This window comes from Scyliorhinus torazame, chromosome 3 (assembly GCF_047496885.1).
Source record: "Scyliorhinus torazame isolate Kashiwa2021f chromosome 3, sScyTor2.1, whole genome shotgun sequence".
Lineage (NCBI taxonomy): Eukaryota > Metazoa > Chordata > Chondrichthyes > Carcharhiniformes > Scyliorhinidae > Scyliorhinus > Scyliorhinus torazame.
Genome location: NC_092709.1, coordinates 212,718,743 through 212,743,078, shown reverse-complemented (window position 1 = coordinate 212,743,078; position 24,336 = coordinate 212,718,743). Strand labels below are relative to the sequence as shown.

The following is a 24,336-nucleotide window of genomic DNA, read 5'->3' as shown; positions in this document are numbered from 1 at the left end:
ATAAAGGAATAAATGTTATGATGTTCGGGCAGGAAAGTGGAGCTGAGTCCACAAAAGATCAGCCATGATCTTATTGAATGACGGAGCAGGCTCGAAGGGCCAGGTGGCCTACTCCTGCTCATAGTTCTTATATTCTTATGACCTCTTTACAGCCTTCGTCCAAACAGAGACAAAAGATTTGCTTGATTGGAATCCTATCCACCACCCTAAACATTCAATTTACCCATCATCAGCCTGTCAATGGTTGGAGTGTGTATCACCTGCATTACATTAACTCACCAAAGCTCCTTTACTGGCACCTCCAAAACCTGCAACTTTTACTGCCCATAAGGGCAAGTGCCATCGATGCAAGAGAACACCACTTCCTGCAAATTCTCCTCTAAGTCACACATTATCCTGACTTGGAAATATGTCGCTGTTCCTTCATCTTCACTGGGCCAAAATCCTGGAACTCCTTCTGTAACAGCACTATGAGACCAAGTTCCCTCATCATACAGACTACAGCAGTTCAAGAAGACGGCACATCATTATCTTCTTCAGGGAAAATAGAGATGGCAAATAATGCTGGCCTTATCAGTGATGCTCACATGAATGATTTTTTTTAAATTAGAGTTAACAGTAGAAAATGTAATGTTATCATTTCCATCATGCAGCGAGCTATGCTAGAGTAACAGGCCAGAATACAGTTCATGTATAAAAACAGCACCAACAAAGATTCACAAACATCAACATTCTAAGTGAAGCAGCGATTCCACTGGAATGAAATGAGTGGACATTTTGCTTTGTGATATATCTTCAAAGAACTTACATGCACATCAGTTCTGTCAGCAATCCACTTTGCAAGCTGCTCAGCTGCAAATCCGATTCTCTGCAGATCAAAGGTGTCAGCTCTCTTAGGCTTTCCTTTTGGTGGAAAATGCATGAATGTAGGAGCGGAGTTCATATTTAGCTGCAAAAGAAAGAAATGTTGCCTGGAAATGTTAATTAAGCTCTCCTCACTTTGTTCATATCATGCTGTCATGTTTCCTACATTTAAAACTTGGGAGGGGCCAATAAATTTGACCATCATGTATATTTAGTTACTGATTCAAATTGGGCGCGATTTACCGTCTGCATCCCGCCAGAATTATGAAGCCGCTTCTGGGATTCCCAGCGGTTGTTACACCCTCAAGACCTAATGAAATCTCGCAAGACACTGCAATCAGGCAGGATGCGGAATTGCATAGTTAATTATGCAGTTAAGCTTACTTAACTATGTCCGTACTAGAGCTAACCAGCCCCCGTGATCTAGCACCCTCGCTGAAGAGACCCCAGCCGGGTGCCATGTAGCACTGGTCTCCACAAATTGCGACTAGGTGGAACGGCACTTGGAGTCTCCCAGGCGATTGGAGGCCCAAAGGTCTCTGGGCACCCTGGCAGTGCTACCTAGGCACACCAGCAGTGCCATCCAGGTGCCATAAGGACACTGTCAGAGTGCCCAGGTAGCACTGCCAGCCTGGCAGGGACCCTGACAGGGTTCCAGGCTGGAAGTGCCAAGGTGCTCAGGTGGTATTTTGCCCATTCTGGGTATCGGTGCCCTGCCCGTATGAGGGGGAGGGTGCAGGTTCAATGATGCCCCAACAGGTGAGTTGGGGAGTGTGGTGATATGCATCACTGTAAATACACAAGGAATTAATGGAAATACACTCAGACTAAGTAAACACGAGAGGGAGCACCAGAGACATGATGACATGCAGACATACAGCTAATGAACACATAGACTAGGACACGACCAATGGGCAGTCAAGTCACCCAAAGATGACACTACCACAAGGGGACAACCCATATAAAAGGACAGGGCACACATGCTCTTTCTCTTTCCACAGGCAACACTCAGAGACACAGACGGGACAGATCAGAAGCATCACACCCACCACATGGCTTAGAGCAGACTGGTTAGTTCGACTCTAGCAAGATTAGCAGGACAATCAAACTCAAGTAGGAGAATTGTTAACAGTTCAATAAATGTGTTAAACCTATCTCCAAGTCTGAACCTTCCTTTGTCAGAGCATACATCAAGGAAGCCGCTTATTCTACATGAAGAAGCATAACACAACAGGGAGGATCCGGGGATCGCGTTAGGGGGTTGAGAACAGAGCTCCTCAGTGCAGGAAATGGGACTAAGAGCGGCCTTGGCGAGGCGATCCCCGCTGAAGCCTGAAAAAATAACAGTCCCGTTCGAAAGCGGGGATTCCTGGCGCGATAAGCTCAAAACGAACCTGATTTTTTTTTTGTTGAATCGCACCCCACATCAAATATTGGAGGTGAAATTGCTCCACAGCAGCAACACAAAACTGGTCAGCAGCAATTTGGTGGTGTTTTTTTCCACTGCACTAGCTTTTATTTTCCACTGACTTGAAAAATATCGCCAAGAATATTAAATTTCAACTGAAAATGATAGTGAGACTGGGAAGTTAGTTCCCACAAAGAATTTGAACTATAATTTGATGTGCGTCAGTACAAAGCTGATTGGGCCTGGTGAAAAATCATTGGTGATTCACTGAGACACTGTTTTGCACTGTTTTTGATCAACCAATTCACCCCGATATTTAATTGATGGTTTTTATAGGAAAAATATAGAACATAGTTGAATTACATCAAAAGTAAATGAAAATCATTATTCCTCAACTTCAGTGAATCTCAATACATAGCCGATAATGCAAACTGAAATAAGCTTATGCCTGTAGTAGAAACAGATTTGTAAACACAAAGCTAACAATGCAAGACATCATCAAGCCTTCCAAGTAATTCTTCTATATCTCTGCTATATAGAAATAATAGTTTTATCTCCCACTTTTGGAAAAATAATAAGATAAACACTTGTGTTCCAATCTGCAACTTACTCAACAAACCAAGTTGCATGCTTTCACCCATTATCTTTTTCAAAAGGACACTCTGGGGCTTACCTGCCTACCATTCTAAATACAGATCCAAAACCTGCTTCTCTGCTCTGTCCACCTCTTCCACCACCCCAAACACGCATCCCCTCATCTTAAGAAAAAACATCTCCTTACCTGTGCATTCTACGTTTTATGGCAAGAGCCAACTTTGTGGCCTGGCTCTAATTAAAATGGCCTCTATGCTACATCCAACAACTGTTATTCAGTCAATAGGAAAAAATGCGGCTCTGACATCAGGGTCCCAAACAACTTCCGTATCCTGAAGAAAACACCTTTAGACGTGTAATCTTCATCTCTAGCTCCATTTTACAATTATTTTCACACCTCTCAATCATAAGACCATAAGACATAGGAGCAGAATTAGGCCACTCAGCCCATCGTGTCCGCTCCGCCATTCAATCAATGGCTGATATTTTTCTCATCCTCATTCTCCTGCCTTCTCTCCATAACCCCTGATCCCCTTATTAATCAAGAACCTATCTATCTTTGTCTTCAAGACACTCAGTGATTTGGCCGCCAAAGCCTTCTGCGATAAAGAGTTCCAAAGATTCACCACCCTCTGGCTGAAGAAATTCCTCCTCATCGCTGTTTTAAAGGATCGTCCCTTTAGGCTGAGATTGTGTCCTCTGCTTCTAGTTTTTCCTACAAAGTGTAAACATCTTCTCCACGTCCACTCTATCCAGGCCTTGCAGTATCCTGTAAGATTAAATAAGTTCCCCCTTCATCCTTCTAACGAGTACAGACCCAGAGTCCTCAACTGTTCCTCATACGACAAGCTCTTCAATGCAGGAATCATTCTTGTGAACCTCCTCTGGACCCTTTCAAAGGCCAGCGCATCCTTCCTTAGATACAGGGCCCAAAACTGCTCACAATACTCCAAACGGGGTCTGACCAGAGCCTTATACAGCCTCATAACACCAAGCCAAATATAATTTACATTTTTGGTCTATACTTACCACACTCTTTATTTTTGTCATAACTATCCTTTCCTGACTAGCTCTATTCCTTCCCGATACTACCTAGTCTAACAAGCGGTCACTTCCAATACACCTGGGCCATTATCAAGACACCATGCAGTTTTCATCCCAAGCAGAAAATGTGCGTGGGAACCAAACACAGGTCACAGCTGTTCTCCTTTGAGGAAAGGACACATGGAGCTTCAAGATAAGTTACAGCTGTACTTATTCTCACTGCCTCTGCCTGGACTGATGTCTAGTTTACAGACAGCAATCTTTTCTCTGGAGGGGGGTGGGGGTGGATGTGTTGGGGGAGTCTGTGTGGGGGCCTTTAGGCAGGGGGTCCCTATGGGGGGGCATCCTAATACAGTGGTCCCTGTGGGGTCCCTTTGGTCAGAGGGTCCAAGGGGGGGGGGGGTCTCCCTATTAGAGGAGTCCCTGTGGGGGTCTCCCTATTACAGGGGTCCCTGTGGGGGTCTCCCCATTACAGGGGTCCCTGTGGGGGTCTCCCTATTACAGGAGTCCCTGTGGGGGTCTCCCTATTACAGGAGTCCCTGTGGGGGTCTCCCTTTTACAGGGGTCCCTGTGGGGGAGTCTCCCGATTATAGGGGTCCCTGTGGGGGAGTCTCCCTATGACAGGGGTAGGGGACCCCTTTTCCAAGGGTCTCTGGGGGGCTCCCCCTATTACATGGGTCCCTGGGGGGGTCCCACTATTACAGGGATCCGTGCTTACAGCGGTCACTGGGAGGGGAAAGTGTGGGGGAGAGGGGCTCTGGTAGAGGAGTGTTGGGCAGGCAGTGTGTTGGTGGGCGTGTCCCTCGATTCAGTTCAGATGGTCTCTGTCAGCGTGACCCTCGGGGGGAGCTACCCCCTTAGCCCACCGCGAGGTCCACCACCCCAGGGCCACGCCGGCAGAGACCGCAAGTGATCACGCCCACGTGAGTACAGTCGGCTGAAATAGATAGAGGCTAGATCCAGAAGCTGGGAAGTCGATGCAGTAATTTGTGTTACAGCTGTAATTATTCTCACTGCCTTTGCCTGGACTGCTGTCTAGCTTCCAGACAGTAATCTTTCCTCTTGGGGGGGGGGGGGGGGGGGGGGGGGGGGGGGGGAGAGAGAGGAGGAGGAGGAGGAGGAGGAGAGAACCATGAGTGGAACCATGCCACCGAAACTGTTGAAAGCAAAGTTGAGGAGGTTCTGCAGATCTGTGCCATTTTAGTGAAAACGCTCTCTGTGGAACTCACATTGGTTGTCTGCCGCTGTCAGCTGGGGATCCGGCTAGATTCTGGAAGAGGAGGAGCTGGAATTCTTTATAAGACAAAGATTTGAAGGACTTTAAGACTGAGATTAATGGCATATATGCTTAGTTAAGATCTGTCTTAACTGTATCTGTCATTCAATGCATAATTTGTAGTTTATAACTAATCGCACTATGCCTGCTGATTCCGGTTCAATTTATGTTGATTTTGTGTTTGAATGTAAACGTTTAACTGGTGAGAAGGTGAAATCACACGGGATCAGAGATGAGCTGGCAAGATGGATACAGAACTGGCTAAGTCATAGAAGTCAGAAGGTAGCAGTGGAAGGGTGCTTTTCTGAATGGAGGGCTGTTACTAGTGGTGTTCCACTCGGATCAGTACTGGGACCTTTGCTGTTTGTAGAATATATAAATGATGTGGAGGGAAATGTAAATGGGCTGATTAGTAAGTTTGCGGATGGAACAAAGGTTGGTGGAATTGCGGAGCGTAGTATTCTTTCATCATAGTTTCAATTATTTTTAAGTAGTGGTGTTCCTGTCCGGTATCCAAGCAAATGTTTGGGTCTGGTTCGGGATCATAATACTCTTAACAATAGAGAGACTAACAATGGTGGAATTTCTTATCAGTTCAAGACTGTAAAAAAGATAGCAGTCTAGAGGAACCTCTCCAGCACACCCTGATGTGTTAGGCAGGTAGGTTCGATGTGGACTGCACTCAATGCAGGGAAGCTAGAAACAGACGTCTAATACTGGAGAAGATCCAACACTGTTTTATTCAACGATAGAACTGATATACATATTCAGCTATGGGTCGCCACTATACTGAACTGACGGGAGACCTTGTAGTAGCCTGATCAGACTTACTAGCTACCGCATGGTGTTTGCACTTGCTAGCTCGTGGACTCTTGACTGTCTCAGTGGCTGGGTCCCGAGAGAGCGGGAAACCTAGTGCCCTCTGGCTTTATAGTGGTAGTGTCCTGTCTGGTGATTGGCTGCACTGTGTTGTGTGCTTACTGGTCAGCCTGTGTGTCAATCGCTGCCTGTCTGCATCTCATTATATACATGAGTGGATATTATGACACACCCTATGAAGGACTGTCAGTTCACTGACCGCAACTTCTGGATTTCTGTGTTATACTGTGCATGTCCAAACTCCTGAGGTGCCTGACAGTCTTAAAGCACAGGCAGGATGAGTACGGTCAGTACTTTTCCTGTTGCAAACAGCTGAATGAACGTGCTGTTTAATAAGATCCACCAATCATTGGGACATACAGCTTATACACCTGACAGACTGTTAGCCAAAGATGTGAAGAGAGGTGAGGAAAAGGCAGGTATATGGAGTTAGGTCATAAATCAGCCATGATATCACTGAATGCTGGCTGAATGGAGTTGGAGAGCTGTTCATATGTAACTCACTTAGCACCTCTGTTAACTGATCCCCTGTCTCTAAATAATCAGAATGTTTGTCTGACATATAGTACTCAATGAACAAAACTTTAATCCAATTAAATATTGGGAAGGCTGAAGCTATTGTTTTTGGCCCTGACTACAAGCTCTGTACCCTCACCACAGACTCCATCCTCCTCCCAGTTTACTGGCTGTTCCAGACTGTTCAAAACCATGGCAGCATATTTAACCTGAGGTGAGCTCCCTGCAAAATATCAGTGTCATCACCAAGATTGCATATTCCCAGCTCCACAACATTGCTTGACTCTTCCCCTGCCTCAACTCATCTACTGTTGAAACGTTCAATCATGCCTTTTTTACCTCTAGACTTGACTATTCCAATGTGGTCCTGGCTGATCTCCCACATTCTACTGTTCTTAAAGTTCAAGCCTCCAAAATTGTACTGTTTGTGTGCTTGCACGGATTCCATTCGCCAAACACTCCTATGAGCGTTAAATTGGCACCCAGTTAAGCAAAGTCATGATTTGAAAATTCTCGTGCTTATTTTTAAACTTCTTCAAGGACTCGCCCCTCACCATCTTTGTAACCTCCTCTTCCATAAACCCTCTGAGATATCTGTTTTCCTCAAATTCTGGCCTCTTGAGAATCCACAATTTTAACTGACCCACCATTAATGGCTTGATCTTCAGCTGCTAATGCCCCACGTTATGGGATTCCGACTGTTCCCTAAACCTCTCCACCTTCTTTTCTCTTTTGAGATGAACTATAAAATGTACTTCTTTGAACAGGTTTTTGTCATCTGACCGAATAGCAGCTTGTGTGGCTCCAAGTAAAATTGTATTCCATGCACTTCTGTGAATCAGCTTGGGATATTGTCTAACATTCAACGTGCTATATACCGTGTCAGCACGGTAGCATTGTGGGTAGCACAATTGCTTCACAGCTCCAGGGTCCCAGGTTCGATTCTGGCTTGGGTCACTGTCTGTGCGGCGTCTGCGCATCCTCCCCGTGTGTGCGTGGGTTTCCTCCGGGTGCTCCGGTTTCCTCCCACAGCCCAACGATGTGCAGGTTAGATGGATTGGCCATGCTAAATTGCCCTTAGTGACCAAAATTGCCCTTAGTGTTGGGTGGGGTTACTGGGTTATGGGGTTAGGGTGGAGGTATTGACATTGGGTAGGATGCTCTTTCCCAGAGCCGGTGCAGACTCGATGGGCCGAATCGCCTCCTTCTGCACTGTAAATTCTATGGGAAAGAAAATGCAACTTGTTGTTGTTTTAATGGGGGTGCAAGGACCGGTGGGTGCATATTCACAAATTTGAAAGTGGAAGGGCGAGTTGAAAAATTGATTCAAGAAGCGTTTGAGATACTTGCTTTTGCAAATGGAGCCGTGAATACGAAAACAAGGAAGTGACGCTAAAACTGGAAATCTCAAGTGAGATGCAAGCTGGCCTATATTTTAGGTTTTCTTATTGGAGAAATTAATGTGCTTAACTTGGCCATTTTGCACTAACATGTGAACAGAAAAGAAGCCATGTTGATGCTGCTAACCTTTTACAACAAATAACCAAATATAAGACTGCGAAGTAGTCACCAGCTAGCAACAGATGATTAAGAGTAATTACCCTGTGAATGAAGGATATGTGTCACATTTCTGGGAAAGAGAAAGCATGAGTTCTTGGGATCCTTTCTGTCAAGAACACACCAACCTTAATTGCCAAGGTTCTGATACAATGTTTGTGACGACACTAAAGATAAGGAATACATCATAAAGCAAAACACTGTCTTACATTTAAGGCTATTTGCACAAATATCTACATCCAATTGAAATAATCCTCACAGCATTATTGACCAATTAGAAACTTCCAACAACATTGGCTGAAGTGGGGTTACAACACCTTTTGGGTATAAAAAACAGGTTGTGTGTACTGAGGAGAAACAGGTTAGGGCTTTGCAGATAATTGAAAGCTACTCTGTCAGTTTGGATCCCAAAGAAGGTGTAGTGCTCTTTGGAGTGGGTTGAAAATTAGCCTGTCAGTGCAAAGAATCAATGTTGTTCTCTGTTTCTTTTGGATTGATCATTTGAAAGTGCGAAGTCTGTAGAGTTCCATTGATAAATATACGATTGGCGAGATTCTCCGTTTGGGAGACTATGGGCGGGATCTACACAGTGACACCGGCCGTATAGGTGTGCCCACCCCCGCACACCACTCCACCACCATCCGTCCCCCCCCTGCCCCAAACACCCCGCCCAAACAACCGCTTTTCACAGGGGGACCACCCAGGGCCACACCCACAGCAGCCTCCAGTGAGGGCAGTACCAGCCAACGGTACCCCTGGCATCAGGGATGGGCGCTAGGACCAGGCGTCCCCAAGGTGCCAGCCACCGACAGGGCAAGGGTGAGGGGGTGGGGGTGACATGCGAGACCAGAGCCGGCAATGCCAACCAGAGCCACTGTGTAGCCCATGGAATCAGGTTGGACACGGCAGTATGCACCATGCTAACATGGTGGCCTTTCACCCACTGCAGACAATGGCGTTTGGAGTTCGACCAGCAATGGTGGCCGCCCTGCTGGTCGCCGCAGCTCTGCGGGATTCCCTGCGGCCGTATGAGCGGGACCGCTCGAAGAGGAGGTGAAAGCTGCAGCAGTGGAGCGGGCAGCAGCAGAGCGGCCAGCAGCGGACCGGGTTGCAGAGGGGCAGATGGCAGCTGCACAGGCTGGAGGGCTGACCACCCCACAGGCCAAGGGGGAGGTGCCAAGGAGGCGCATGTGGCCTCATGTGTACTGGTAGCGCCTGTCACTCGAGGACCTGCCTGACTGGGCATGCCATCGGAGATTCCAGCTGAACAGAGAGACAGTGCAACACATCTGCCAAATGATGGCACACCTGGCACCGCGGTGAAATGGGGAGGACACCTGCTCCCGGTGACCGTCAAGGTAACAGTCGCCCTGAACATCTACACGCTGGGTCCCTTCCAGTCGCTGAGTGGGAACTCCAGGATCTCACAGACCTCGGTGCACAGGTGCATCTGCGCTATCACGGAGGTCTTATATGCCCATGCAGATCAATACATCTATTTCGATGTGGACCAAGGATGCCCGAGCAGCGGAGTTCGTCGCCATCGCCAGGATTCCCCGGGTCCAGGGGGCAATGGACAGGATGCATGTCGCCCTACGGGCATGGCCAGATAACAGGTCACTCAACACCACTCGAAAGTGGTACCATTCAATGAACACCCAGCAGGTCTGTGACCATGAGCTGCGCACCGTACACCTCTGCACCCGATACCTGGGCAGTGTGTACGATTCCTTCATCCTGGCACACTCGCCGATCCCTGACATGTTCGAGCGGCATTCGAACGGCATCACCCCGGCTGAGGGGTTGGTTCCTGAGTGACAGGAGTTACCCGCTGCTGCCGTGGCTCATAGAATATAAAACCCTCGACGTTGCGCTGACCTTTGAAACCACTCTAAAGCCCATCTACACTATTCCCTCATCATCCATATGTTTATCCAATGACCATTTAAATGCCCTTAATGTTGGCGAGTCCACTACTGTTACAGGCAGGGCATTCCACGCCTTTATTGCTCTGTGAGTAAAGAACCTACCTCTGACATCTGTCCTATATCTATCACCCCTCAATTTAAAGCTGTGTCCCCTCAAGCTAGACATCACCTTCCGAGGAAATAGGCTCTCACTGTCCACCCTCTCTAATCCTCTGATCATCTTGTATGCCTCAATTAAGTCTTAACCTTCTTCTTTCTAAAGAAAATAACCTCAACTCCCTCAGCCTTCCCTCATAAGATCTTCCCTCCAAACCAGGCAACATCCTGGTAAATCTCCTCTGCACCCTTTCCAATGCTTCCACATCCTTCCTATAATGCGGCGACCAGAATTGCACGCAATACTCCAAATGCGGCCGCACCAGAGTTTTGTACAGCTGCAACATGACCTCATGGCTCAGAAACTCAATCCCTCTACCAATAAAAGCTAACACACCTTATGCCTTCTTAACAACCCTCTCAACCTGGGTGGCAACTTTCAGGGATCTATGTACATGGACACCAAGATCTCTCTGCTCATCCACACTACCAAGAATCGTACCATCTGCCCAGTACTCTGTCTTCCTGTTATTCCTTCCAAAATGAATTACCTCACATTTTTCTGCATTAAACTCCATTTGCCATGTCTCAGCCCAGCTCTGCAGCTTATCTATGTCCCTCATGACACCTATCCGGAGGCCACAAACTGACACGGAGACCTGATACAACGACGCCCATAAGCGACTAGCTATGTGATCAAGCGGTGCTTCGGCGTCCTGAAGATGCAGTTCAAGCGCCTGCACTGCTCTGGAGGGGCCCTCCAGTAAGAGGTTGAGTGGGTCGCCCACATCGTGGCCTGCTGCACAACATCCACAACATCACACAGCAGAGGGGTCGATGTGCCGGAGGAGGAGGATGAGGATGAGGAGGAAGGGGAGGCCTTGTCCGACGGGGGAAGAGGGAAGATGAGCAGGACATGGGGCCCGGCAGCCAGCGGAGGCTAGAAGGGAGGGGGTGAAAGGGGAGAACTGGCCAGGAGCACAGACACCACATCCCAAATGCACACCTCCTCACTTCCCATCCCGCCATATCCACCGCTTGCACCCCCTCCGTTATACATACCTGCAGCGCTACGAGTTGAGGGACCCTGGGTTGGCAGTAACAACGGGTCTGTTTCATGGGATGGAGGAGGATGACAACCCGCTCTGTGATGAGCTCTGGTACTCAACATCGTATGACAACGTCTGACTCATGCCCACGGTAGCACCTTCCACCTGGGTGATCCTGGCATGCGAGCTGGCCATTCCATCTCTAGATCGCACCAAATCCCTGGGGTGGGGGTGCTGGGAACCGCAGGGTGTGGGGGTGAGGAGCATGGTCCACCCACAGGGCCTGCACCAGTAACTCCATCCTCAGCACATAGTCCTTGACCTTGGAATGTTCCAGTCGGTCAAGGGTGACTCTTTGCACTGGAAGGTCACCAGGTTTTGGGGAGATCAAAAGTGTCCTTCACCGACTTATTGGTCCTCCAGCTGCGGCTGATGTTTGTATCAGTGTGTCCCTGGGAACATCTCATCAAACACAGAGTCCTGCATCACAGAGCTGCTCAGAATTAACCTCAACAAAAACCACTGTGTCTTTTTCCAGTCCAGCTTTGAAAAGGAACATTCCCAAAGGAGGTGAGCAATGGTCTCTTCCCTACCGCACCCACCTCGAGGGAAATGTTTGGCAGGAGTAAGAATCCAGCTGTCGAGGAAGGATCTGATGGGGACGGCAATTCTCACCAGCAGCCATGCTGCGGCTTGGTGCTTAGTTCAAAGTTCTGGTAATGAGGCCAAATGGCTTTGGCTGTCTGCTCAGGAAACAGGATCCACCATCTCCAATTACCACAGGGTCTCTGAGACATTACGTGCAGGCCACTGTTGAATGGACTTGGGGTCCAAAATGTTTTATCTGCATAAAACGTTCCATGAGGGGCAGGTGGTATGGTATGCTTTAACTGCTTGGCACACTCTGCAGCAATGTGGTCAGTTCCATCCTTCGTGACATCGGGGACAAGTAGGACCTCAGCACATAGTGACACTTGGTGTTTGCGTACTGGGGGTCGACGCACATTGTTCCCAATTTTTGTTTGACCAAAGCTGCTTGCCCTTTCCAGTTTGTAGCATATGCCCCAGAACATACCCCGGTCCTACTGAACCACATCGCCAGTACCTACAGGAAATCTGAGCTGTTAATAAAGGGGAAAAAGGATTGATCAGTCAGTCCAGTTCCCCAAAAATATGGCCTTGCACTGGTCGCTGTTTACTTTGGCTCTTGAGGCCAATTCAAAATGGTCGCAGATGCTCATCACTCTGTGCATCGGCAGTGGATTTGTGCAGAAGTCGGTGGCATTGTCCATTTCCAGGGAGGGTTTGACCTGAGTGCCTGCACTATCCAGGATTGTCACTCCTCTTATGCCCCAACACTTCCTGATGGACGAAAAAGAAGGTTTTATGCAACACACGAATAGGACAAGGGAGAGAGGGCAGCCCTACCTGACTGCAGATTTTGTTAGAAAGCATTCAATTCCCACCCACTGATCAAAACTGTGGATCCAATGGGATCCAAACCCCATTTGGAGAGCACATCCATCACGTAGATGTGCAATATTCTGCAAAGTGCTTCTCCTGGTCCAGGTTGATGAGGCAGGTGTCAACACCCCTGTACCGTACATAGTCTCCTGCTACTCTGGGATACAATTGCCTATCAGAGATCTTCCTGCTGGATACAGTGCAGGTCTGGTCAGGGTGGATGGCCAACTCCAGAGCAGACTTGACCCGATTGGGAATGATCTTCAACATAATTTTATAGCCCACACTCGGCTGACTGCCTCCGGGTCTTCTTTTTGTTCGCCGTTCCAGGTGATAGCTATTGCCTTTGGGTCTTCCTTTTGCCCGCTATGAACAGAACTAGCAGTCAAAACTGGCTATCCATGATGCGTTATAGGCCATCAAAAGAGCAGAATTTAATTCAACCAGAAACTTTACCTCATGGCTTGATATATCCTCACTATCCCTCATTATCATCAAGACGGGACACTGCGCTCTGTGGAATAGAACAGCATGTCAGGGGCACACCAGGCAGAGGCAAAAATAAGATTCCAACTGAGTGAAGCTATAATGTGGGACTACATGCATACAAAACTGTGGCAGTAGCATTCTATAAGAGCTAAGCAATTGCTCAAACAAAGAATCAGATCAAAGCTCTGCAGCATAGTCACATCCAATCTTGAATGGTTGTGGACAACTAAACAACAAACTGCAGAAGGCTCCAAAATTATCTCCATCCTCAAAGATGATGAGCCCAGCAGGCCTGTGCAAAAGACATGGCTGAAGCATTTTCAATCAGCTGTGCCACCAGAACTGCAAAGTGGATGCTCCACTCGATTCATTTCCTAAGCTATCTTGCAACTGCTGAAGGCAATGGACACAGCAAAGGCAACGGGCCCTGACAACATTCGGATAGCAGTTCTGGAGACTTAATTGTGTTTCAGATCTAGTTGCAACCCGAGCCAAGCTGTTCCAAAACAGTCTCAACACTGGCATCTACCCAACAATATGGACATTTGCCCAGGTATGTTCTGTATACAAAAAACAAGACAAATCCAACTGCGCCAATTATTACCCACCAGTCTACTCTTCACCATCAACAGTGCTATCATGTGACATTTACTCAAACAACCACCTCACCATTCCTGAGTTTGGGTCCGCCAGGGCTTCTAGGCAACAGCACGTATTTCAGTCTCATTCCTAAAATGGGCAAAAGAGCTGAACTCTAGAGGTGAGGTGAAAATGACTGCTCTTGACATCAAGATAGCATTTGGCTGAGTGTGGTGCCAAAGAGCCCAAGAAAATAGAAGTCATCTAGAAATCAGGGAAATACTCCATTGGTCAGAGTCATACCTAGGACAAAGGAAGATAGTTGTAGTTGGAAGTTAATAAACCTCTGTGTTTTGAAAGAATCCAGAGTGTGGGCACCTCCGTACCTTTTCTCTCTATGCTGCACCAAAGAAATATAACAGAAGAGAAAACTGACGACAAGGATTGAGGCAGTAAAAATTACCGGAAGAAGAAATTTGTTGACAGTGGAAACGGCATTGGGATCAGACTCGGACATGCACACAATTTGGGCGAAGCATTGCCGGCAATGCTGAAGTTTTAAAAACATTTTGACTGAAACTGAGAGTAAGAGGTTGACAGTCAGGGAAGATCTGGGAAAAAGACAAACTACAGTCAGGCAAAATGGGAAACAAATTCTAGTTGCTTCTCATAAAGGGGATCATTTGTGCATACCTTCCATAATAATCTGAAGGAAGGAAGTTGGTTGAAGATGGACCTTAGGAGCCAGGACCTGAAATGGAGGGAACAACAAGCACCATGGATGCATTTGATGAAGACTGTATAGTAGAGTTCCTGACCAACTGCATGAGGGACATGAAGATGAAGTTGAAGGTGAGAATGAAGAAACTAGCACACAGTTTTTTTTAAGTGGCCAGGATGGGATGCTCAAATTGAAGAGAAGGTAGGTCAATGTCAATCCTATGCAAAACTAAGGAACACTCCATCATTGCAACCATTACATCGATGGGAATGGCCAACACAGCCATGGCAGAAAATACACATTGATTATGCTGGTCCAGTTGAGGGTCACATGTTCTTAGTGATTGAGGACACACATTCTAAATGGCCAGAAATCACGATAATGAAGTCAATTATGACAGGTTCTCTGAATGACCAATTCACCGAATTTCATTCTCCCGCCTTCTCCCCATAACCCTGCACATACATTCTCTTCAAATAACAGTCTAATTTCAGCCTCCCTTTCCCTAACTTCTCCAATCTATTTTCATAACTGAAGCTCCACAACCCTGGAGCCATTCTCTAGAATTTTTTCTGCACTCTGTCCAATGCCTTCACAACCTTCCTGAAGTTCGACTCACAGAACTGAATGCAATACTCCAGTTTAAGTGGAACTAGTGCTGCATATAAATTCAATATACCCTCATTGCTCTTGCATTCTATGCCCCTATTAATAACGTTTTATTAACTGCTCTCCGACCTGCCCAGACATCTTCAATTCATATACTACCTGGTCCCTCTGCTCCTGCACACCCTTTAGAATGGTACCCCTTTAGAGTTCTACCACCCCCACCCCTATTTTATATTGTCACTCCATGTTCTTTCTACACTTTATTAATTTAAAATCAACATTAAAAGGAGAGAGATCAAGAGAAATGTCTTTACAGAAAAGGCTGCTGGAGTAATTGAGTGCTTTGTAACAGGGAGCAGCTGAAAAAATGACAATTTTGTTTTGAAGGAAAGATTGGATATAACTTTGATACAATGAATGAGGCATGTCTGTAGTGAAGAAGCTGGTATTATTAGGTCTGGATTCCCCTTAGATTGCATTCATATACAATGGTCTGAATGGCCTGCTCTTGTGTTGTAAACTTGGGATTTATTTTCCAAACCCTAATGACAGTTGGTCCAGAATGGGCTATTGTTCATGAATGGGTTTTTTCATGGAGTGCTTAGTATAAATGAAAGGAAGTAATTTCTGTAACCATATATGACAAAATGTAAGGACTTGCATAAAACAGTTTTCGTTTGGATGCTTCCCACTAACCCAATTTATCTTCTGTAACATTAGCATTTGGCTCTTGTACTTGCTGCTGACCATTTGTGTGAAGTTAATTAATATATAGTATCTCCCAATGGTGCTAACCTCTTTCTGCTCAGGTATAATTACTATTTAGGAAGTACAGAGTTTAACATAAAGAACAAAATAATAACTTTGCTAGAAATTGGACTATTCTGTGTCCACTAAAACTTCAAATTAAAGGTTTTAGTAAGCTAATTAAAATCATTTTCAGTTGTTTTTTTCTAATTTAGAAACTGTAAAATTAATTCATACTTTTCTCATAAACTACATGTACTCATACTTTGATAATCAAATTAGAACATCAGAGACAGAGTGGGGATATTTTGACCTTTATAAGAAGTTAATGAAATAATATTTTACTGGATTGTTCTAAATCCGCCCACCCACCCCCCCCCCCCCGCCCCGCAAAATAACTTGGCATTAACTTCACAGAAAGGGGCAGCATGTGGCGGAGTGGTTAGCACTGAGATTGCGGCGCTGAGGACCCTAGGTTACTGTCCGTGTGGAGTTTGCACATTCTCCCCATGTCTGCGTGGGTTTCACCCCCACAACCCAAAGATGTGCAGGTTAGGTGGATTGGCCATGCTAAATTGTCCCTTAATTGGAAAAAAAATAATTGGGCACTCTAAATTTATTTTTTTTAAACTTCACAGAAAAAAAAATGTCCCAGACTGAGATTAACCAGGACTGGTCCATTGCTCACTTCTTTCCTGTAGATGAATGTTTGCAGGTTCAGTGATTCCAGTTGTTCCCATAAGGGATTGGATCTTACTACCAGGAGGTGGGGTGGAAGGTGCAGGGTCAGTAAAATCACAGGGAGCCATTTCACTCTCTCAAACCATATGCCACCATTGGGGAATTTTACTGAATGCGTGATTGGAATTGAACAGTTTGCCCGCATCTAGGAGGCGGACAGCCAATTTACAAAATAAAGGCCCAATTAGGGGCCATTTTACCAGTGCCATGGTGATTTTGCAGAAAGCAGATTAATCCCCCTGGCGTGTGAAGCAGCCTTCCAGCAGCAGCCTAGGGGAAATGGTTTGAAAAGCAAAGAGTGGGGAGCGTGCCCCAGTGATTTCCTCGGAGGGCTTAATCTTTTAGCCCTGTATTTTTAAAATAAATTTAGAGTACCCAATTCACTTTTTTCACAATTAAGGGGCAATTTAACATGGACATTCTGCCTACCCTGCCCATCTTTGCGTTGTGAGGGAGAGACCCACACAGACACGGGGAGAACGTACGATCTCCACACAGACAGTGACCTGAGGCCAGAATTGAACCCAGGTCCCTGCCATTGTGAGGCAGCACTGCTAACCATCGTGCCACCCATGATGGTCATTCTTTATTCTTTAAGTTTTCCCAAGACCTAAGAGAGCATCTACAACTGGAGGTGTCTTTATGGTCCCTTAATGCTTCAGCAACGCCCACCTATCCCAATGGCCCTGCTGGCCATCCACAACACCATGCCTTCTGATTAGTCCTCTAGCTTTGAGATCCTAATGCAGAGGCAACCCTTTAATTAACCACCTCATGTAAACTCAGGACACCCTGTGGCCAGCCAATAAAAGGTAAAGGCACCGTAGTCTCACATGATCATAGGCAGCTTTCCCCTTTGAGGTGAATGGTAGTGATTTAGCCTGAAGATCACACACCACAGGCAAGGGGCAAGGTTGAGAAGGAGGGGCCTACATGAATAACCTCAGCCGGTATGGGAATTGAACCCTCACTGCTGGTCCTCTGCATCATGAACCAGCTGTCTAGCTAAGTGAGCTAAACCGGGCAGCCAATAACATCGGAGCCAGGTCCATTTCTGGTCCCGATGGCAGAAAGACTTAGAGATGCTTTAGAGTTGCATAGATTCCACTCGTGGCTACATAATTTTTTATCTCTCTCCAGTTCAGTTTCTAATCAATTGGAACCTAGGATGTTAATGCTGGGGGATTTAGCAATGGTAATGCTGTTGAATGTCAAAGGGAGGTAAAGAGATAAAGGAAATAGTCTTGTTGTCAAGAGACTGAATGGTGGGCAAGTAGTATTTTTGGATCAGATTTTACAGAAGAAAATGAAAGCATTGCGTGGGACATGGAGATAAATATCGAAAAGGGAACAGTATTAGACAAAAGTTAATAATACGAAAACTAGAAGTCACTAGCCTAGGTTTTATACAGCATAGAATACTGAACAAAGCTGAGTTAGAGATAGTGAAGGGAAAAACGTTATTTTGCAAAAGTCTATGCAAATGGAATGCCAATGTTCCGGATGGCAGCATATTATGCATATAACATATATAAATAATAGGATCACGTCAAAAAATAATTGTAAGGCAAGCCTATTCTGTACAGATTCAAGGTGATCTGTGATTAGATCATACTTTTTTACATCTGCGTTAATTTCATCCTGCATTAGAGACTCAGGGAGTGGCGGGGGGGGCGGGGGGGGGGGGGGGTGATAAACAGTCATAGGGATAACGATGTCCATTTAACTGCCACCTGTTCCTTCAGGTGCAGGCAGCATGTAAACTATTTGCTGCTGCTGTACATTAACATGATTGTGCATGCAACCAGTGCAAAGCATGCTGCTGAGAGGCTCCATTCCACTGCAGAGGGTGTAAAATTGTGAAAGGTTAGCATTAGTTCAATTTAGCTTTCAGTACATCTACACCTCCCGCTGCTTGGGGAAAGCAGGCAGCATAATCAAAGATTCCACCCATCCGGCCTACTCATTCTTCCAACTTCTCCCATTGGGCAAGAGATACAAAAGTCTGAGAACACGCATGAACAGACTTTAAAACAGCTTCTTCCCCGCTGCTGCCAGACTCCTAAACGACCCTCTTATGGACTGACCTGATTAACACTACACCCCTGTATGCTTCACCTGTTGCCGGTGTTATGTAGTTACATTGTGTACCTTGTGTTGCCCTATGTATTTTATTTTATTTCCTTTTCTTTTCATGTACTTAATGATCTGTTGAGCTGGACGCCGAAAAATACTTTTCACTGTACCTCGTTACACGTGACAATAAACAAATCCAATCCAATCCAATCAAAAGCCTGCAACTTGAAAGGGTAGGAACATCTGACTGAGATAAGTTCTGCACATCATTCCAAAAGTTAATTTGACCTGGCACAATATGATAGAGCATGGGCTCCAGGGGTCTCCGACACAGTACTGGAGAAGAGAAGTCCTTTGTCCTCAGGGGTTCTCCAGACACTGCAAAGTCAATTGGAGCAGGGAGCTGCCACAATCAATGCAGCAGTGTACAGTCAATAATGTGGATGTAATGCCGCAATATGTTCAACAACCTCTCACTGATGATCAAAGGCAGTGAATGCATCTTCACAACACACATCCCCACCTCCTGGCCCTTTACTCGCTTACCAACATTCACTATCCGCATGATGTCACAGTGGTTAGCACTGCTGCCTCACAGCGCCAGGGACCCGGGTTCAATTCCTGCTTTGGGTTGGCTGTGTGGAGTTTGCATGTTCTCCCCGTGTATGCGTGGGCTTCCTTCGGGTGCTCCGAGTTTCCTCCCGCAGTCCAAAGATGTGCAGGTTGTTGTGTTATGTAATTTGGAATAACACAAGCTGCCACTTGATGCAGTTTTGAGTAAAAGGTGCTCCAGACTTTGAAGTGAGTTCAATGTGTTTTTTTGAACTATTAGCACATTTCTCAATGAGTTTGACTCTCTGCTAATCTAAATGTAGTAACTCAGTCTAACTGAACCAGCCTTGCTCTAAGCCACTTGCTGGGGTGTGAAGCTGAGGATACACCCTGTCTCACTCTGTAGATGTTGGTCTGTGGAAAGAGGCGGGGTGTGAGTGCCTCATCCCTTTTATAGTGAGATACCACCCCGAGTGTCCTGACTGGTCATTGGTCGTGTCCTATTCTGTGTGTTCATTAGCTGCATGTTTGCATATCATGACACAGGTTAGGTGGCTTGGCTGTGCTAAATTGCCCCTTAGTGTCCAAATGTTAGGTGGGGTTATGGGAGTACGGTAGGGTGATCTTTCAGATGGTCAGTGCAGACCCGATGGGCCGAATGGCCTCCTTCTGCACTGTAAGGATTCTATGAACTATGATTCATACTTCACATTCATAGCTGCACCTTTGGCTCACACTTAGCACAGCTGCAAGCGTCACACCCACATCTCCCAGCTGGCACAGTCAGCCAGCTATTTAACTATGACAGGCACATCACCCAAAAAGATTGCACCATTTGCACCGAGACACTTACATCTCTCTTGCAGGTCACAGTAGAATAAACACAGGCAGCAGCATTTCACCGGTGGGGAACAAGCATGGTCACATCCTCACTCAGATGGAGAAGATAGCATCTCCATCATTGGAGAGATGATGATTGAGGCCGTAGATGGTGGCAGTGCTGAAACTATTGAAGATGATATATGCTCATCATGCTAACATCAGGAGTAGGCGGTACTGGGAAAGCGCTCTGACATCAAGAGGAGGCGGTCTGCCCCGCTGGGCGCCGTACCTGCGCACTGCCGGATCCGCTAAGGGGGACGACCAGCATTCTTGGAAGCCAGTTGTGGCCGGCATTTTTAAAAGCCAGTTGTGGCTGTTGGGTGCTTCTCCCGCAATCGGGAATGCCATGATCAATCACTCCTTCTGCACTGTATGGATTCTATGCCATGCCCACCCTGCTGTCTGGCTACAGATCACATTGTACTGTGATCTGCTGCCTGTGTTCAATTTCTAAATCATTATGGAGATACTTCTATTACTGCTCCAATTACCAAAGCAGGCGCACAACTTTTCCAACCTGTGTGTCAAGATCCAGCATCACTCTTCCACAAAACATTTACAAGATTCCTCCAAGAACTCTAAACATGTTTTGCCTGAACTCGCACCAGCAAAAGAAATCCATAAGTTAGATGCTTAGCCCTTTGCATACTGCTGGCGCTGAGTTTCCTCATTCAGGTGAAAACTGATAGTGATACAGAGAGGGTGTTAACCAGGCTAGCACAGTCTAAAATGGCAAATTAAGGTGCCGAATCAGAATTAGAGGCTGTTTACTGTCACAATCTGCCCAGCATGCATGCTTCCAGCTCATGCAAAGCACTCTTTGCACAAGCACCTTCGCAATTGGAGCACACTGCTCAAGCTGCGTCAAAAGTGGTCCCACCCAATATTTTTAGAGTTTTGAGCTTCAATAGTATCAGTAACAGTTTTGACTTAGTTACTGCACCCTGGGCAAGTGCGCAGTCAATTCCAGACCCACATGCCCCAGAGTCACAACACAAGTGAATTAACCAATAATCAACCCAGCTCGAACTCACCACCTTGCAACTTAAACAGATGTAAGTATTACATTTATCATTTAGAACTCTTGCATCCTGCCCTATTTGCAGCAGAACCTTCTGTCCACAGATTAGCCTCAGCAGTAACCATAAATCCAAACCTTCAAATGACAAACATATTCATCTTTGTCTTAAAGGGCAGCACGGTAACAGAGTGGTTAGCACAGTTGCTTCACAGCTCCAGGGACCCAGGTTCGATTCCCGGCTGGTTCACTGTCTTTGCGAAGTCTGCACGTTCTCCCTGTGTCTGCGTGGGTTTCCTCCGGGTTCTCCGGTTTCTCCCACAGTCCAAAGATGTGCAGGGTTAGGAGGATTGGCCATGCTAAATTGCCCATAGTATCCAAAAAATGTTAAGTTACTGAGTTACGGGGATAGGGTAGATACGTGGGCTTCAGTAGGGTGCTCTTTGTAAGGGCCGGTGCAGACTCGATGGGCCGAATGGCCTCCTTCTGTACTGTAAATTCTATGATTCTATAATTCTACTTTATGATTCTAGGACAAACAATGGAACTTGTAGACATCAAAGAGTTTTGTTGAATTACACAAGGGATTTCTTAGTAAATAAACTCTGAAAGGCACAGTTAGGTTAAAAAAAATTCCCCAACCTTTACCATTCCCTCAAGCTTCATTTGGCTCTTTCTGATGTACTTTTATGTTTGCAACGGATTACATGAGATCCTTCTCCTTTAATCTGTCTTCAACTTCTTGGTATTGACATAGTTATCCTGAAACCCAGGACAGTCATATCAGTCAACTATTTAGTTCATGATACTTATCATACCACATTGAGACTTGACCACTATTTCTCAAGAAATGAACAAAATGGCCGGGTTCCCATTCATTAATAGACACTGGACAAGAATGTTGGTGATTTGCCTTGTCAATTTATTGTTGAAAAGTATTATTGTACCAGTATTATTTACTTGTCTTCCTGTTCTATTTTCAGCAATTAATCTCCCATTTGTTCTCGTGCTACAGTAAAATTCTGCTATCTGGCACTCTACCAACCGGAATTCTGAAGCAGGGTCTGTTTCTTGACTGAATATGTCAAACTCACCAGTCATAGTTGTAGGTGGCCTGCACTCACTCAAGTCTCGGTCTTCCATTGCTCTGCAGTACGATTTCCATGCTCATTCAATTTGCCCCACCCCCATATCTCTTGAGCTTTCTTTCTGGATGAAAACATGCAACATACCTTTACGTCTCAGCTAACCGGCATATTTGATTAACCAGTGTCGAGTTATTCACCCTGGGGTAACATGGACTGCAACTGGATGCAGTTGTACTTAGACGTTAGTTCAATATGTTTTATCGAACTTCTGGAGCAGTGCACACAGCTTGCTGTGGGTTGACTCTCTACTAATCTAAGTGCGCTAACTATAACTAACTAGACCAGACTAGCTCTGAGCCACGTGTAGAAGGTGCTAACTGTCACTACAGTTGTCACCAGTGGTAAGTGGCAGAGTGCTGATACCTCGTGTGTTTTATAGTGGGAAACCCCCCTCTAGTGTTCTGCCTGGTGATTGGTTGTGTTCTGGCCTGTGTGTTGATTGGCTGTGCTGGGTGTCTGTCACTGCCTGTCTGTATCTCATTTTGTGCATTAGTGCATATCATGACATCCCCCCCTTTTTAAAAAAAATTCATCGGTTGCTTAGAGCATATGTGACTGTATGTACATGTATAACTCTTTACATTCAATGGCGAGTGAATGAATATGTACATGAAAGGTGTCTAGCATGCAGATACAGAACAATATTTACAAGATGAATGTCTATAAGTCCAATCTTTGGGGCTGGCGTCGGATCCTTGTCGACCGCCTGAGAGGTGGAAGTGGGGACGACGGCACCTTGACAGGTGGGATTGCTGCCAGATTGGTGGCCTTGTGGTGCGAGGTATCCAGAGGAGGCATAACAACATTTGGAAAGGTGAGATTTGGTGGTGGGCAGGCAAGTTTGCGTAGTGCCCTTCTGTTGCACCTGACAATGGAGCCATCAGCCACACGAACCACAAACGATCTGGGAGCTGACTAGCCTCCATCAGGTAGCTTGGTGCGCACAGCATCTTCCAGAAATAGCACAGGCAAATCGGTAGCATAGCATCGTACGTCAGTTTTTGCCGGTTCTTGAGTTGCTGCACCTTTTGCAGCACTGGGAGGTGACCCAGGTCTGGCAAGTGTATGGCCGGAACAGTCGTCGCAGGTCTCTATTCATGAGGAGTTGTGCTGGAGACATACCGGTGGACAGAGGGGTTGCCCTGTACACCAACAGCGCAAGGTTGAAGTCAGAAGCAGAGTCCGCATCCTTGCAGGGCAGTTGCTTCACTATATGGACCCCTTTCTAGACCTTCCCGTTCAATTGCGGGTAGTGTGGGCTTGAGGTAATGTGTTTGAATTGGTACGACGTGGCGAAATTGGACCACTCTTGGCTGTAGAAGCAGGGACCATTGTCACACATGACTGTGAGTGGAATACCATGCCTGGCAAATGTCTCCTTGCAGGCCTTGATGTGAGGTCTGACAGCTTCACAACTTCCGGGTAACTTGAGAAGTAATCTATGATGAGCACATAGTCACGCTCATTGGAGTGACAAAGGTCGATTCCCACCTTGGACCACGGAGAGGTCACGATCTCGTGTTGCTGCAGTGTCTCTTTCGCCTGAGCAGGCTGGAAGCGTTGGCAGGTCGCACAATTGAGGACCATATTGGATATGTCCTGGTTGATTCCAGGCCAATCGACAGCCTGCCGGGCCCTGCGCCTACACTTTTCGACACCTACGTGTCCCTCGTGGATTTGTTACTAAAGGCCTGAGTACTAAGCACAGCAGGCTGCGAGGAATAACGATACGATCTAGCTTGAGGAGCATCCCATCGACGACTGTCAGTTCGTCCTTGACATTAAAGAATTGAGGGCATTGTCCTTGTTGCCAACCATTTGCGCGGTGGTGCATTACACGCTGCAGAAGAGGGTCCTTGGCAGTCTCTTCTCAAATGTTGATCACTCTTTCATCTGAGGCCGGGAGGTTGCTGGCACACAGTTGAACCTGCACCTCAATTTGGCGGATGAAGTCAACCTATTCACAGGGCGAGGTAATGGGAGCATGACAAACCATAAATTTCTTTACCCGAGATGGATTTGCAGGTATAGCATTAGTTATTTTATTTGACTTGCAAGTCTGATTCATTTCACACAGGCACAGGACACAACTAGTCTCC

At 46.3% G+C, this 24,336-nt stretch overlaps 1 protein-coding gene across 4 annotated transcripts in view; it reads right to left on the bottom strand.

The window, feature by feature from the left end:
- Positions 1-24,336, bottom strand: part of tusc3 (tumor suppressor candidate 3) — a 650,472-nt gene that overhangs the window by 343,873 nt on the left and 282,263 nt on the right. For all 4 annotated transcript variants that reach the window (XM_072496838.1, XM_072496839.1, XM_072496836.1 and 1 more), the window contains one exon: positions 809-949. In XM_072496838.1, the coding sequence (XP_072352939.1) occupies positions 809-949 (141 nt within the window). The remainder of the gene's footprint in view (positions 1-808; positions 950-24,336) is intronic.